At 42.8% G+C, this 16,804-nt stretch overlaps 3 protein-coding genes and 1 non-coding gene across 4 annotated transcripts; 2 read left to right on the top strand and 2 right to left on the bottom strand.

Annotated features, from left to right (window-relative positions):
- Window positions 1–10: 10 nt before the first annotated feature.
- LOC112885890 (alpha-L-arabinofuranosidase 1-like) lies at window positions 11–6,605 on the bottom strand. Its single transcript, XM_025951583.1, has 18 exons — window positions 6,402–6,605; window positions 5,655–5,850; window positions 5,490–5,544; window positions 4,943–5,139; window positions 4,465–4,586; window positions 4,231–4,378; window positions 3,528–3,597; window positions 3,267–3,412; window positions 3,138–3,183; window positions 3,006–3,058; window positions 2,357–2,501; window positions 1,999–2,117; window positions 1,804–1,875; window positions 1,217–1,320; window positions 970–1,026; window positions 686–878; window positions 463–606; window positions 11–331 (listed from the first exon to the last, which is right to left on the bottom strand). The coding sequence occupies exons 1-18, from the start codon at window positions 6,413–6,415 to the stop codon at window positions 209–211; spliced, it is 2,004 nt and encodes a 667-aa protein (XP_025807368.1). The 5' UTR covers window positions 6,416–6,605; the 3' UTR covers window positions 11–208.
- A 1,118-nt stretch (window positions 6,606–7,723) lies between these two features.
- On the top strand, window positions 7,724–9,726 carry LOC112886495 (mitochondrial import inner membrane translocase subunit TIM8-like). Its single transcript, XM_025952404.1, has 2 exons — window positions 7,724–7,901; window positions 9,283–9,726. Exons 1-2 carry the CDS (start codon window positions 7,854–7,856, stop codon window positions 9,466–9,468), a joined length of 234 nt encoding a protein of 77 aa, XP_025808189.1. The 5' UTR covers window positions 7,724–7,853; the 3' UTR covers window positions 9,469–9,726.
- Window positions 9,727–11,047: 1,321 nt separating this feature from the next.
- On the top strand, window positions 11,048–13,791 carry LOC112887291 (histone-lysine N-methyltransferase, H3 lysine-9 specific SUVH1-like). Its single transcript, XM_025953430.1, has 2 exons — window positions 11,048–13,100; window positions 13,640–13,791. Exon 1 carries the CDS (start codon window positions 11,048–11,050, stop codon window positions 13,049–13,051), a length of 2,004 nt encoding a protein of 667 aa, XP_025809215.1. The 3' UTR covers window positions 13,052–13,100; window positions 13,640–13,791.
- A 245-nt stretch (window positions 13,792–14,036) lies between these two features.
- Window positions 14,037–14,110, bottom strand: TRNAV-CAC. The gene has a single exon. It is a non-coding gene; the product is annotated as a tRNA-Val (tRNA).
- Between the last annotated feature and the right edge of the window lie 2,694 nt (window positions 14,111–16,804).

Below are 16,804 nucleotides of genomic sequence, written 5' to 3'. Positions count from 1 at the left end.
AGAAAGCAGCAAATCAGTCAACACCAAACCAACCTGATGTGATTTTTATTTAGTACTGTATCTCTGCATCGTGTTACACTATACAAAGCTTTATCAAGATGCTAACAGCAGCAACTCCCTGGTTGCTGCTATTTGCGTATCACACCATGCGTAGGGTATTTCCTCGTGTATCTGTCACCAGCCTTGTATGGGGGGTTACCAAGCCACTTCACATCTCCGCAACAAGCTTGGACGGCGCCAGCGCGAGATCGAACGTACTGAAGGAGTGAGGAGCCAGCGTGACCTGCATCTGCTCTGCGGCATTGCTCAGCTCGCTCTTCACCGGCGCAACCTGCACAATAGTTACAAACAGGCTTTGGATTCAGATGGGCCATAGGACAGCCGAAAACAGAGCGCAAACATGCATCGAGACAAATGGTCATTTTCAGACAAATGCAAGCGAAAGCAAGGGGCCAAAATTACCTTGTTTGGGTTACTGAAAGAATTTTCATCCATAACATTCCAGGATGTGAGAACAGTGGTGGTTGATCCCAGAGCATTAACACTAGCCTGAAGTCCAGTTGTGGAGATTGTGAGGCTAACAGCATCTGACCCAAAGTTTACAACCTGGACAAAAGCTTCTTGAGATCACGTGTTTGTAATCCTTCAGGTACAGGCTAAGATGGATGTGATAAATTTTACTTGCCTTTACTCTTAGGAAGCTATTCTCTGAATCTTGCCACGTAATTGCAGATGCTGCCAGAGAACCAGAGTAGCTGGAACTGATTGTGATTGGATGAAGCATAGCACCACTGGACTCACGGAAAAGTGTCTGCATCCAGTAGCTAGGAGTTCCATAATGTTGCCACGAGTTGAAGACAATAGCATCTGGGTTCCACCTGACAGTTTTATTCAAGCACAATTTACTCAATTTTAAATCAAAAATTAAAACAGAAGAAACAAAGAAAGCATCAACCCATAAATACTAACGTTCTGTCGTTGTCATTTACGAATAGTGGAGCGTAACTTGCCATCTGAACAATGTCACTGCAAAGAAACAACAAGAGGTCAAATAACTCACAGTAAAAACTTTCTTAGTAGTAAAACTAGAGCAGATGGAAGTCCATCAGGTTATGGTGGCCAAAGTGAAGAGACGTCATCTAAAATTTATCCATGAAAACTCAGGTCTGGTCATCATGGAACCAACAACCGACAATTTCAGTAATAGAGAGAGCACCTGTTCTTCTCCAGCCCAGTAAGGAAAGCAGCTTCCGCCAATGAAGCAAGAAGACTTCCTCTACCTGCGTCACTTCTCCAAACGGCGTACTCACTCACAAAAGCCTGCATTTGAATCGTATTCAGAAAGATGTTTGCTGTCTGAACAGGAGATAGTGATGCCAATAGGCACGAATGATGGTGTAAGAAAGGAAGAAAGTCAATGAATTGAGAGTCTTGAACATGAAAATAACATCACACACGGCAGTACTCGCGACTATGGCTCCACATATATATATATTTCTCGTAGTCCATTAGAATAACAATGGCCCCTAAGAATTTGTGACCTTATTCTTCCTCCTATCTCAAGAATTTGCGACCTTATTCTTCCTCCTATCTTTTTTTTGGGCTAGGATTTGCCTACGGAGTTGTAAGTTGTAACATTTCCAGGGCAGTGATTATATAAGAAACGCAGGACCCTTTTTAATTTTATACTATCCTAAGAACACCCCAAGAGAAATGTGTCAGGATGTCCTGAATCAGTGTAAATGATAGGTCATGAAAGAGAGTTATTTCTCAAGAATTTTCCTTGCGAAAGTTGAGACTTACCTTCGGTCCACTACGAGATGTTCTGTCAAACGTGCTCTTCATGTTAAACAAAGTCTTAGAATCGGTATATACCTAGCAAAAGAAGGATTTTTGAGATTTAAGAGGCGGCAAATTGACAACAAATTGTTAAACAGAACCACAAGAATCAAGACACGGAAAAACTGGGACAAATAGACTTGGCAACAAGAACTTTACATGGAAGTCGTATAAATCAGTAGGATGATCAAGTGGTTTAGATGAACCATCACAGTTTGAAATCATTTGAATATCTGGATATGCCTGCCTTATAGCATTGTAGAACTTGATGTAATTACCTGTTACAGAAATTGAGAATATCACGCCATGCAACTAAAAGTATGTTTCATTTATACTTATGTTTCATTTATACAAACAGATTGTAGGTGAAGTTATTTCCCTTGTCGACTACCACTAAGAATTTTGTTCTGCTTAATTTTCTTTTCCTAGTAAAGGGATATCGTGTAGCCCTTGTGCACAAGACCTTCTTGACTTGAACTCTACTAAGGATGCAATAAAGATGTAATTGAAAATTTACCGCGGTAAAATTTCTTCCCACAGTCTTCATTTCCAATTGCAACATATTTCACTGGGAATGGTTCAGGGTGTCCCATCGCAGCCCTAACAGAGCCCCATGTCGAATCTGCACTCCCCCTAGCAAATTCTAGACTGTCCAATACATCCTGTAGAAAAACAAACAGTTCCACAGCAATTAACCTACAATCAAGAATACAAAAACTACCTAAGTCTAGGAGATATAAGGTATCTTATTGAGTTAGCCACCATTCATATAAAGGAAGAAGCTAGTTCATGGACAATCTTTGTAATACGAGTGTACAACTCAAGTCAAGCATCATCTCTGCATATGAACTGCCTGAGTAGAAAGGAAAGGACTAAACCCATCACAATATCTTTTTCATCACTCAAGATTAAGAGAATAACTTCAGTATTATTCAAAACTGATCACATGTTATTATTCTCGTAATCTGAGTAATAAATTTTTCATCTTGAGATATGTTTCCTTGCTCACAAAAAAAATGAAATGCTATTATTCTGATATACAATGGTGATTTGCACCCATTGCTGAGAAAGTACAGTGCATTAAAGAAGTTGAAGACTCTTATATTTCTATAACAAAAAATGTTTAGTCTGCTAGAGAAATAACTATGGAGCTCATAGAAACATACCTTTACAAATGGAGCAATAGCAGCAGTATCAACTTCATCATTGTGGCTAACTCCTGAGTTTTATGGGTGGACTTTCAATCAGTTCAGAAGGCCAACAGTGATCAATGATTTAACAAGTCTGAAAACAATTACCATTGTTGAATACCCAGATTGGGGCAGCACCCAGGTCCTCCGCAAGCTTTGATGTACATTTCAAAGTTAATTGTTAAGAGGGACAATGATAGGAAAGGACAGGTGAATTGAAGCAGTGTGAACTTGTACCTGAAGAAATTCATAATATCCGAGTCCATCATCAGTCCAGTAATGCCAAACATCCCCAAAGTGTCCAGGCCTCTCTTCCCATGGACCAATAGATTCTCTCCACCTGAATGCATTTCTTAACCAATCACCTTCTACAAAGCAGCCTCCTGCAATAGTTGTATGGAATCTAGTCAATTACCAGCATGTATGAACATATATCAATCTATCATATATGTCCAAAAATCAAGAACCTGATTTCCAATCAGAAACGGTGGCGCATACCAGGAAATCTCAAGAATCGCGGTTTCAAATCCAAAAGCATGGATATAAGTTCTGTGCGAAAACCATGTCCCTGTGTGTAACGAGAAGCATTGTTGATAAATACTCATATAAACTTTTGCATGGTAATTATGACCTTATGCCGATACAGATCAATTTCATTTTCAAGATTTGACAAGATTAATAAATCTGGAGATATTGAGTACATGAAAAAAGACGAACCGACATATAAATTCAGCCAAACAGGGTATCCATTAGAAATATTTATTTGGTGATTTCATTCATCAAGCAAACCAAAGCAGTGAACTGGGTGCTACAGTACACTACTCTTCTCTTGAGATAAAGGGTTATAAGTGGTCAGTAGTATGGTTTGCAGGATGATGAAGTGCAGATCATAATAAAAATGTTGCAGCCAAGTGGGTGTCACAGAGTACACTGGCACATCATTGAGGTACCCAGCCCAATAGTCAATGGAAATGGGACATAATTATTGGATAACTGAAGGGGGGAGTCACAACCCCCTGACCTTTTTTTGGTTTAAAGGGGCAATGTTTTGTTGCTAGTCGGAAGTGAACGAGTGGTGCTTCATACTGAGAGGTTCACTACTAATCTATATTTATTATTCATATTTTATAAGGTTTTTTCTTGGCTTTAGTTGTGTCTTTCACTATAAGATCTAGAATAATACATTAATACTATAATATACCTTGTATGTGTCTTCAGGCATGAGTGAGACCTGATCAAACCAAACAACTCCTTTCTTGTTAGTTGTTATCTGAAGCCTTGAGGTTCTATTGGTTCCTTTAGCAACCAACTTCTGCTCCAGTTTTGTCCAATTTGATGTACCAGAAACTCTGCAACAAAGCAATCCTTTCAGCTATTGTGAACAACCAAATACTTTCCTTGATCCCGTCCCAATATTGAGAGAAAAGATACTAACGTTATAGTAGTTGAAGCCAGGTTTTGCAACCCATCAGAGCTTGTTAGTGAAACTGTCAAGTCCATTGTTTCTGGTGACTTAACGTACATAACAAGATTGTACGCCTTTCCATCTTCTATGTTCTGTAAGTTTAAATGATAGCATTATAGAAAGGAAAATAGTTGGAAAGGTTGGAAAAACAGAACATGTACTGAATATCATCCTAAGATCAGAACATGAAAGGTAACACTAGTAAACAGTATAAAGAAAATGCCTGGAGCTCTGATGGTCGTAATTCCTAACACTAATCCTTCAGCTATTGCTATCGTTACTGCAATTCGGAATTGGCGAAGTATGGAAAAAAATCACATAGCATAACTACATAAAGCTACAACAGTATCATACAAATTATTGATATCAACTAAATAGTCCTGATGAAACTATCCATTTCTCATACTGATATGATCATATGAACATGCAATATAATGTAAAGTCATACCATGCCCCAGAACCCTGGGTTGTAAATACCGACACCAGCAGTAGGACAGTCATCACAGAGGGCCTCCATCCTCAGAGCAACATTGTTTCGACTGAAACATGATGTACGATCAGTCGCCACAAATACGGAAGAGTCATCTCCAATAATGGACCATGGGTCGATATTTGAGGGAGTATGTGGGCCTCCAGCTTCAAAACCTGAAGCATAAATCCAGAAGCTGTTTATGCTAAACCATGCACTTGAACATCAACAGTTGACAGCAGCTCTGGCAAAAATGAGTTATTATGTTTTTCCAGCTCATGATCAAAATAAATTTGGTATTATTGCTTTAGAGAATGAATCATAGTATGCTCAGCAAATCATAGTTTGAAAAAAAAATGTTCAGGGAGAATGGATTTGAGTTAAACAATGTGCCAAATTATCACCTTAAAGCTATTAAATGGGAACTATTATTTTGCATCTCATTCACAGCAAAATAAGCAGGTCCAGTCTCTTGAAAGAAAGTTCATTCCAAAAGGCACAGTACAATCAAGAATAACCGGAGTACCTCTGTTACTAACAAGCTCTGCCCAAATTCCACCAGCTCCTGCATGATTGATCTCCTACAGTATAGCCAAATCATTCATGGGGTATATTTGGATTGTTCAGATCATATGTGGCAAAACATGAGAAGCCCAACAAACTGGCATGTATGAATAAATTACTGTCTCACCTCAAAAAATATCCCAAATAGTGTTTCAGGGATCTTTCGGGCTGACTGCGGTGAGGCGTCAACCTTGAGAGTTGCTGCCTGTGTGGCCACTAGTTCTGATGCTAGGCATCTGCAGCCCAGGCAGAATAGAAGCAAGAGGCAGAAGATTGTAGTAGAGGATGCTTCCTTGAAACCCATAGGCTTCCACTTGTAAGAACTAATGCAATGAGTGTGTCTATTAGACAAACAGAGAAGAAAGTCACTTGAGCTAGACTGAAACTGAATCTACAACAAAATAGCATCTCCATTTTAGAGAGAACAGAAGCATCAATAGAACAATCAAAAGGCAAACACATAGTAATGGTACATATAGAAAAGAACAGATGAACATCTAAAACAATGTATATGTAAGCTAGAGTAGTTTATATTCTTCTGTACACTGGAAATCTAAAACTGAAAAGCTGTGATAAAGAATAGGGCTAAATCATTATAAATGGGCAAAGACCAAAGAAGGGCCACGAAATTATCTATCACTTCGTTCATCAGACAAAAGCACATAGAGATTCGCCTTCAACTAACGCCGGACGCTCCTGTCTTTAAAGGTAAAAAAACGCACACGCAGAGATTAACCAGTTCTTCCCTCTTGGGCATTCCATCAAACAACTTCCCCACACAATCTAGAGCTCAAATTGGAACCAAAAGAACAGGAAACTAAATATCACAGAGCAAGTAGGTGAGAAAAGATGGTGTCTTTAGCGAGGCGCTCACCATGCATCCACCATCCAACACCTCCTCAGGAAGAAGAGGCGAGCTCCCGGTCCCGGATGCGAGTACAGGGCAGGGGCCCCGGAGGGGCGTGCGCTTAAGTAGAGGAAGACGAAGCCGTGGCTTTGAAGGGAAGTGTGCCTACGGACTACGGAAGCCACGCAAGGAGTGTGGTGGAGCCCTCCGCGGTCTAGACGCCCATCCTGTGCCGGAGACGGCGGACGTCAGGGGGCGCGCCGCGGCCAGTTGCTTGCCGGAGCGCGGCTCGTTCGGCGGCGGTTGGCTGCGCGCGGCTGCCGTCATGTGGGCCCGATGAGCGGCACTATCGCCTTATCCGCCTCATTTGGATTTTTATTCTTTTTCTTAATTAACAATCATTTCTGCCGGCGTACTAATCATGGAGCGAGCGAAGGCCCTTGATCTGGCTGTGGCAGTACGTGTGTGCTTCCACCCTAACCACTCACACTGTCACAAGCTACAAATTAGCCGGTTCATGATTTTTTCATGTGTTTCATGTCTTCTAGTTTCCACCCGCTCTGCTCCAAATAAATCTAAAAATACGAAAACAACTAATAATGTGCAGGCAAAATTCTACGGCCTAGCAAATCAATGCTTTGACGTGGCGCGCGTCATCACACTTGATGAAGCACTCAACAGCTAGCAAGCAAAGAGTGTCGCCTTGTTTAACTCCGGCCGTATCTTGCAATGAAGTTCAAACTGATGAGACTGTAAATATATAAGAGATGCATGGAGCAATTAAGAAAAGACACTAGTCACTCCTCACGTCCTTGCTACCATCCATCCATCATCACCATGTCAGTAAGGATGATGATTGATGAGGTCACATATATAAGTTGGCTACCACTAGCACTCTAGCAGTCTACTACGGAAATATTCCAGATCGCGCGCACGACCTGAAGCCAATCCGTTAAATAACACGTAACATTTTTTGATTATTATTCCGTATTAAAAAAAATGTCCCTTAAAAAACCATCCAAATATATTTGAATGTGATCTTATTTTGAAGATTTCGTTGCTGGTGCAGTCATATTTTAATTTAGGTATACAGTTTTAAAAATATATTTGGTTTCTTTTTTAAACCACGTGCCCAACCTATTATTATCCAAACATGTGACTACCATGATCCCTGGACAGAGGGCCGGGCACTCGCAGCTGCTTGTCTGGTTGGGCTGGCCACTACTGATGTATATAAATTGGCCCGGCCCAAACTGTTACTAGGCCGTACAGCGGAACTAATTTAGGTGAGTGGGCCGATCCAGCGCGTCAAATGCAGGCCCAACTACCAACATCTCCTCTAGCAGCCTCCCTCCGCTCCTCGCCGTCACTCTTCTCCAGTTCTCCGTTCCCGTTCTTGAAGAAAAATCGAGCAGCAGACGCGGCGAGGGCATCCCAGCACCACCGCCATCGAGCTCCAGAGAGGAAGGCCAGCCAGCCATGGATGCTTCGGTCCTCAACAACCCGCGGCTCAAGGCTCTCATAGAGGTATTCCACTCCAACCTAGACGTAAAGAACATCCGATTCCCCCCCTCCGGGTGGACGCTATTGCTCGATATACACCTAGGGCCTAGGCAGGCACCTATGATGCAAAGCTTAGTAAATCTTGGCTTGAATGTACTGGTTCTTCTTGCTGTGTGAACTATCAACCCCCCACGTGGATTTCGTATTTACCCCTTTTCCGTTGTTTAGACTTATTGTCTTATCATTATTATTCGTCGGTGTGCGCTGCTATAGTTCCTGGATAATAATAGAGCTAAGAGAATCTTTAATATGCTGAGAGCGATAGTGCCCCTGGATTCGGGGTTTAGAGGTGTGGCAGGGGTTCGTATCGAGATGTAACTGCTCTCAGATCCATTCTATAACTGGAGGTAGTACCAGATTTTTCTCCGTGCATAAACCATGCATAGCACTGACTGTATACTGATTTACTGAACTGTCTCTCTGCTAATTCTGGCTAAGCCTGAATTGACTCACACAGTTTTTCCTAAAAAAAATAGAAAATGTTTCCATCTGACCTAAACTAACTGGACTTCCTAACTGATTTTCTTGTAACCTGTACTTAACCACCATGTTAGTTCAGAAATGGAGGTAAAAGTGATTTTATGGATCCATATAATAATAAAAAAGAGTCTGGCCTCATGGTAACACAGAAACAGTTTAGTTTATAAGCTAGTTGCTTGAATTTAAACACTCTTGAATTCCCAAGTCTATGTGTGATTTATACAAGGAGCTGGCATGTTGCGTTCCTGTGAATTTAACTGAACCTAATGTCTGTACAGGATCTAAATATTGTTACTGCACACCGTTTCTATGAATGAGATTAACTACTTTTGGACAGCATCTATGATGGTTCTGTAGTGAAATTTGTGAGCTGTGAGGTTGTGAGTAGCATAAAAATTAGCATGTTTATACTTACAGATGTGTTGTGGTAATTTGCAAGGTCCTTTGTCTCGTATAACGTGCATGAGGAGTTATTAAAATATAAAAAGCACAAAAGTCTGCGTTTTGTAGTTAAGTAGTCGAACCTGAGGGGGGAAATGATGGTTAGTGATGTCAAGTTTCAAATTTGAAAAGAATAATTACAAGAGGCAATGATGCTTTCCTTCTAGTATGCTTCACAGAAACATGGCATTTTTTGTATTACCTTTGGTACTCAAGGAACTGATTTCTGTCTCAGTTTGATTTCATATCTGCATACTGGAGAGTTAACTAGTATCACCCTGGACCCTTCGAATCTTTAGTAGCATTTACAATTAGCATACGCGCGTCCAGTATCTCTTTGGAAAAAAGAGCCTGCGCAACTGAACTAGCACAATAATGGTTGCTCTGGCAGAAATAAAATTACTAAAAATTTCATGTGTTGCAGGAGGAGAGAACGAAGGCCTTGACAAATGAGCTCGTGGCAAAGTTGACTCATATTTGCTGGGACAAATGCGTAACTGGGAGCATCGGGAGCAGCTTCAGCAGGAGTGAGGCCTCGTGCTTGTCTAACTGCGCGAAACGCTTCGCAGAAGTGAAGATGATGACCATGCAACGCTTCACCGAGCGGTAGCTCAAGTCACATAGGCGTTTCTCTACAGCTAAAAATGTTGTACCCTCCGGACTGTCCAAATGGAGTACCTGTGTTATGCTGTAGCACGAGTTCTGCTATCTTTTTGCTAGCATACTTTGTTGGTGAGATTGATAGGAAGGCACCCAATGTACAATGTTCTTTTAGTACTTCTCTATGTTTTAACCTGGAGTGAAGCAGAGGCTAAAAAATGCTCCTACATGCGTTCTAAGGTGATGTGATGTTGGATTGAAATGATCATGAGCTGTTGTGCAACAAGGCCTACAAATTTACCATTCTATCCTGGCTACGTCAACTACACCGCTGATTCATCAGTTTAGTTGGCAACTACGGCGGTGTTTGGCACGGCTTCACTGCTGTTTCAGTTGTACCAAACGGCTCCGATTCCGGCTCCAGCTCCTCCAAAGAAAAGGAGTTGTACCAAACAGCTCCGATTCTGGCTCCAGCTCCTTCCGGCTCCAGCTCCAGCTTCTTCAAAGAAACCTCCTAAGGAGCTCCAGCTCCAGCTTCTCCGAACAAACCTCCTAAGGGAGCCATGCTAAATACCCCCTACAATTTTACACTCTTTTTAGTTGTTTCCAGCCAACTCCAGAGGTACGTATCTCAAGGTTTAACCAAGTCCAACGGTGGAGAGTGGATGTGGATTCACTGTTCTGCTTGGTGAGAGCCAGAGATTAATGAGCGGTGACACGACTGCCTGCTGTCCCGTGTTCGTATACGTGTATATATCTTCAGAGAAGCGACCTGAACGAGGAGCAACTCCACCACTGTGCCAGCACCCGGCGCCTTTTTCTTCCTACCTTTGTGAGCTCTGAAGAGTCCGTGCACTGTTTGCTCCAACGACATCCCCAAGGTTCCAGCTCTCATCTCATATTTCCTAGCTAATCTGCTACTCTGAAAGTTTTAGTTTCAACACCCAACTCTTGATTTTGCTAGTGTTCTTTAGGTGCGTGTAAGTGGTTGCCTAGAATAACCTAAGATTAGATTTGACTCTGAAAGAAATGGCCCTCTTTTTTCTGGTTGCTTGGGTTGGGCGATCTCCTCAATGTTGCAGAAATATATCATATTTCCCCCCATGTTTCTTTATTCGTACCTGCATTTTATTTTATTAATGTCTAAGGGTGGAAGAAGTAGCTCGCTGAAGCATTTGTGCTTTATGTGAATCCATCCACTTGAATCTGTAAGCATACTAGATACATATATCTAATGTGACTTCTCTGCGCTCAGCAACACATGTAGTGATCAATGGATATGCATTTTCTTAGATTTATTATTGTTGGACTTGAGAAGATATTATGCTCCTGTTATTTTCTTTTAGAAGTTGTTATTTGTCGTTGTTTGCTCGTCATCTCTGTTATCTCTTATATTTTATTTTGTGTCTATCATTTCTGTTTCTTATTTCTTATACATCCATCTCACTTGTTTAGTATACAATTTTGCATACATTTTGCACACGGTAATCACAGTTTGTTGGTTATTTTTACCACTGCTACCATCACAAATACAGACTGTTCGGTGACCTTTATTGACCATTGTTCAGTGCAACTACCAGGAGTTCACCATGAAGAACCTGCAAGATGAATCAGAAAATGATGATCAAGGGCAACCATTGGACATGAAGCCTTTGCGGTCATTAGCGCCAATGTTCCCGACTCCTCTGGGATATGATGTGACAACCCAGTCAACTGATCCAATGCTAGTTTTTGTCACGCCATTCAGGCCGCGCGCCTCGCCAGAACAATCTGCAGCATCATTTGGTCAACCGTTACCAAAGTCACCAATTCCTCTGAAGGCTACTCCAATCTCAGCAGCATTTCCCATTCCGCGACCTGAATATGAATCATCGGATGAAGACTGCAAGCTCTTTTCTGATCATAAAAAACCAACATCAACGTCACGGAAGACAACCAAGAGGACTCAGCAGGTTGGGTACTCCGATGCAGCTAACATCAAGCGCAGGTCAACAAAGAGAAGCCTCAACATAGAGCTCGCCTCCTGTCCATCCTCGTCAAGTGACCCAAATGAATCAGTTGAAGAAATCATGATGATGTTTGATTCACTTCGGCGCCGTATACTGCAACTAGATGAAAAGGAGGACGCAGGCAGGAGGGCTGACTTGAAAGCTGGTACTCTCATGATGCAGAATGGCCTGAGGATCAATAACCTGAAGACCATAGGACCTGTACCTGGTGTTGAAATTGGAGACATTTTCTTCTTCAGGATTGAAATGTGCATTGTAGGTTTACATGCACCTGCAATGGCTGGCATTGATTACATTTCCGCTAAGCATGTTGGAAACAATGATACTCTGGCTGTCAGCATCATCTCATCTGGTGGTTATGAGAATGATGACAATGACATGGACATTTTGGTGTACACAGGCCAGGGAGGCAATAGTCGGCACAAGGAGAAGCATGACCAGAAGCTTGAAAGAGGTAACCTCGCTCTCATGAACAGCATGAAAAGGAAAAACCTGATCAGGGTTGTGCGCAGTGCACAAGACCCTTTCTTTAGCTCGGGCAAAATTTACATCTATGATGGACTTTATCGGGTCGAAGATTCCTGGATGGACAAAGCAAAGAATGGCTTTAGTGTGTTCAAGTACAAGCTGAGAAGAGAGCTAGGACAGCCTGATGGAATTGCAGTTTGGAAGATGACTGAGAAGTGGAAAGCAAATCCTGCGACAAGAGACAAGGCTATACTACTGGATTTATCATCAAAAGTGGAGAACATACCTGTATGCCTTGTTAATGATGTTGATGATGAGAAAGGGCCAAGCTACTTCAACTATGTAACTGGAGTGGAGTATTTGAGGCCAGTTAGCAAGACAAAACCATTACAGAGCTGCAAGTGTCCTAGTGTGTGCTTGCCTGGTGATCCTAATTGTTCATGTTCACAACTGAACGGTGGTGATCTTCCTTACACCTCCTCTGGATTGCTTGTGAAGCATATTCCAATGCTTTATGAGTGCTCTTCCAGATGCCAGTGTTCTCAAAATTGTCGAAACAGGATCACACAGAAGGGTGTTTATCTGAACTTTGAGGTCTTTTGGACTGGCGATTGTGGATGGGGTGTCAGGTCTTGGGATCCCATTCGTGCTGGTACATTCATCTGTGAGTATGCTGGTAAAGTCATTGATGAAACAAATCTGAACATGGATGGCGAGGAAGATGAATATACCTTTTGCGCATCATGGCCTATTGATAAGGTTTTAAGATGGAACCTGGGAGCAGAATTGCTTGAAGACGCAAGTGCTAATGTCACAACTGAGAGACTAAAAAGATTACCTATTGTCATAAGTGCAAAAAGTTCAGGCAATGTGGCTCGCTTTCTGAACCATAGCTGTTCTCCAAATCTCATTTGGCAGCCTGTACAGTACGACCATGGCGACAACAGTTACCCACATATCATGTTTTTTGCAATGAAACATATTCCTCCCATGACTGAATTGACCTACGATTACGGAACAAGAGGAGCTCCTCCTGGAATTAAGGGAAAGTTTCCAAATGCTCCCAAACTCAAGCCGTGCCTCTGTGGCTCTACCAATTGCCGAGGTTCTTTCTGATAAAACTGAAAGACATGCTGGGAATGCACGAACTAATGTACTAAAGCAGGTAAACAAATCTTGTCATTTCTGATTGCTGTCCAACAAATTATTCTTACAAGTTACAACGTAAATTAGTATTGATCCATTCTGCTGAACTCTTTACTATTCTGTATATTTTTTTATGATGATTATTTCCTGTTTAGTGAATGTATCAATCACCACTATTAATATAATCATTCTGAACTTGAATACATCTTGCTCCGATGCTCAGTGGTTACTGGTTAGTAGATTACAGTCTTGTTTACATATTGAACAAAGTCTTATATGAGTAGCTGTTATTCTTTTATTTCTGCCCCCAGAAAAAGCACAAGAGAAGAAAACTTTTTATCAGGAGTGCAGGTCATTCCACACATAATGATAAGGCAGTTGACCACCCTATGTTTTGCTAAAATCTGGAAAAAAAATCGCTGACAACTAGAGTTAAAAATGCATTTCATTGCTCATGCATTTGTCAATGTGTGAAATTGTGGTAAAATTGAACAGTAAATTTTGGCAAGCTCAATATGGCCATGGTTGCCTAATGATGCTTCTGTCTTGTCTTTTCAGGTTGCACTGTTCCTTTGCACTGCTGCTGGCAACGGGGGATTGGTAGTAGGTTGAAATGCGCCAGGAGTCAGTGAGGCGCTTAGCTTTTGTGGCAGTGGGTATTTTGTGTAATGCATGTCTGGAATGCTCTAGTTTAGGAAAATTGTGTTGCCTCAGACTCTGGAATGCCAGTATGCGGTGGCATGTACATCTTGCGCTACCAACTGTTCTGTAATATAAGAAAAATGGTCTCTAGATGGCTCACAAGCATGATAATGTTTGTGATAAAATGTGAGCAAAGCTGCATAGTTGCCAGAGTAATGTCGTTACGTTTCTGCTATATCTTCCAGCATGGATAGACGGGGAAAACACACACAAAAATACAGTGGGAACTGAAGAAACCAAAAAAAAAGAATCATGTCTGAGCCCAGGTTCGAACTGGGGACCTTTAGTGTGTGAGACTAACGTGATAACCAACTACACCACCCAGACAGTCTGGCTGAAGGCCTGTAGAATACTCTTTTATCGTGGAACATGTAGGGACAGACAGACCTGAAAATGGGAATAACATGAGCATGATATCAATAGTTTTATGTGACCCAAACCATCATCTACATCAGAACAAGATGCAATAAAAAGGTTAGCTAATCCATCCTCATAACAATTAAAGGTGAGCCGGAGATCGGTCTTCTCTACCAAATCAAATTCTTAGGTAATTGGGGATTTATTGGCAAAATAAAAAATAAAATAAAATAAAACAATATGTGGAACTACAACTCTACAAACTGGTCAGAAGCTATTGAATATTCACCAGAAATCTCCACAGGAACACACCCCACACCTGAAATTCTGAAGTGATGGAACCGGGTCTGATCCCTCGTGATGATCTCTCTTCCATACACCTGCGAGATCATCATGATCCTGACGGGAGTGGAAGCGATTTGCGCAACGGCAATTGCAAACCTCTCACTCTGGTAGGACAGGACATTCTCTTTCAAAAAGGACAGGACATCAGCCTTGTCCTCATCCTTGGTATCAAACAGCATGGCTTCGGTACTCGGGTGATGACCGAGTTAATTCACTCCATCTGGCTTCAGTCTCTTCAACCATGGTGTATATATACCTCCATGTGTATTGCAGTTGTCACCCCATCATCCATCAACAACTCATGGAGATCGCTGTCTGTGTCCAGAACGCTCGAGCCAAGGCTCTTGTTGATGCCCCTGGACTTCATCTCCTTCCTCATCTTCTTCGCATCCTCTTGCCGCGTTCCAGCTTGCCATGAATCCCAGAGGCCTGGATAACTGACCTGTACGTTGCAGCATTAGGTGCGACATCATATCCATGCTCTGCATCATCAAGCCGACCTGCCCGGCTCAGCATATCAGCCATGCCGGCAGGTCGTGCTGGGGATCCTGTCGGACACCGGGCGGCACGCGGCGATCCTTCCGCACGGGGCGAAGACGTCGAGCAGCGCGGACCCTAGGACGCGGTCGCGGGCGGCGGGCTTCGGCGCCGAGGAATTTGAGCGAATATAATGGGTGGCGAGCGCGAGCGCGTCACCCGGGGCGCGCGGCGCGGAGAAGAGGCATGTAGGTGAACGCGTTGGGGCGGAGCGGGGAGAAGCCGGGCGTGAGGAGGAAGAGCACGGAACCGCGTCGATGTCCGATGTTCAGCAAGTTTGAAGCGTCCCCACGTCAGCGAAAACTTAAAAGTGATACTTTATCACTTTTATTACATCAGATGGTACATCACCGTACAACTCTACGCGGTAATGGGCAGTGAAGCGCCACTATCGCGAGGATTACAACTAAAACCCACACTACTACACTAGCTACGAAAACAGGGTCATCAGAGTCTCGTGCCATGCGGAACTCCAGCGGTGGCCCTAACCACAGGCAAGACTGGGTGCAGGACGAAACCCTACTCGACGTCTTCGGGGAGATAGTCTGGGTCTTCTGCTGTAAAAAGTAAGAATGGGGTGAGTACAAACGTACTCAGCAAGTCCAATCACACCCAGGGGGGCATAACAGAAATTAATGCACAGGACAGTCCAAGGATAAAGTTAGGGTTCATTTGCGGAAAACTCGGTTGTATGCAAATGTTAGTTTAAAAACATTTTTCAAAACCAGTTTTTAAGTACCAGGGAGCACATGATGTTGATCCACACGGAATCCAAGTTTTAAGCTGCTACCGGACTCCCCGTCCGCCGTAGCACACGGCACAACTGCCGGACACTCTCCAAACAACCCACACCAGTTCCACCATTCCCCAGAGAGAAACACTAGTTATGTGACCACACCATAACTTGCCCAATACCGTGGGCACGGCTATTCGAATAGATTTTAACTCTGCAGAGGTGTGCAACTTTACCCACAGGTGGGGTACCACAACACGATCACCTTAGTGTCGATGCAGATCCCAACAAAGCCATTACCCACCTTAGCTAGACCTGACTAGCCACCACGGGATCCATCAAGGGGTCATTCGACCTATCTTCGAGGTTTAACCGGGTCATAAGTCACACAAGGCTTATCCCTTCTCCTTGATCACCCGTTGCTCCCAGCTCTCTTGATGGCTATCAGACTAACTAGTGGGGTTTATGCTAAGCCGTTGCCCATACAACGGTCAAGTAGTGGTTTGCACGACAGGAAGCTAGGTGAGATGACACATCAACTCGGTCCTTAGGGGTGACAAGATGGCTATCTCCCTTCCTTGCTCAACCACGTAGGTACGAGCACACCAACGGCAATTCGCACGGAAATGCCATTCATCCCGTCTAACTCATCTTTCAAAACCACATTTTATCTCTTCCCACACACACACACATTTTTATTTATAAAACAGGTGGTCAAGGAATAGTCATCACAAATCAAGGGGTGGTTATCACAAAACAAGGGTGGCTATCCTACCATGTTTTCTCAAGCAAAACCATGCATTTTTATAAAACAGGCCAACGGGTTGTGTTCATAAAAACTAGAACAGAAACATGCATCAAAGGGCGGGATTGAACTTGCCATCTTCAAATCCTTGCGGGAGATCCTGATCGAAGCACTGTCCCTCGGGTTCGGGGTCGCCAAACTGGTCCTCGTTTGCTTGATCACAGTCGGGACCTTCTTCGTTCACTCCGTGTCCTACGACGCAAACAAACAGACACCCAATCAATCGAACGAACTAAAAGCCTTT

Source organism: Panicum hallii, chromosome 3 (genome assembly GCF_002211085.1).
Source record: "Panicum hallii strain FIL2 chromosome 3, PHallii_v3.1, whole genome shotgun sequence".
Taxonomy (NCBI): domain Eukaryota; kingdom Viridiplantae; phylum Streptophyta; class Magnoliopsida; order Poales; family Poaceae; genus Panicum; species Panicum hallii.
Note: the sequence above shows the minus strand (reverse complement) of the source record. Positions and strands in the feature narration are given on the sequence as shown.

Bases quoted from the DNA above. Each gene is read 5' to 3' on its own strand.
- LOC112885890 (XM_025951583.1), bottom strand. The intron at 2,118-2,356 runs GTAAATTTTCAA...TTTCTGTAACAG, and splicing joins TGGGAAGAAATTTTACCGCG to GTAATTACATCAAGTTCTAC. The intron at 1,321-1,803 runs GTAAGTCTCAAC...ATTCAAATGCAG, and splicing joins CATCTCGTAGTGGACCGAAG to GCTTTTGTGAGTGAGTACGC.
- LOC112886495 (XM_025952404.1), top strand. From the start codon at position 7,854: ATGGATGCTTCGGTCCTCAACAACCCGCGGCTCAAGGCTCTCATAGAG. The intron at 7,902-9,282 runs GTATTCCACTCC...CATGTGTTGCAG, and splicing joins GGCTCAAGGCTCTCATAGAG to GAGGAGAGAACGAAGGCCTT.
- LOC112887291 (XM_025953430.1), top strand. From the start codon at position 11,048: ATGAAGAACCTGCAAGATGAATCAGAAAATGATGATCAAGGGCAACCA.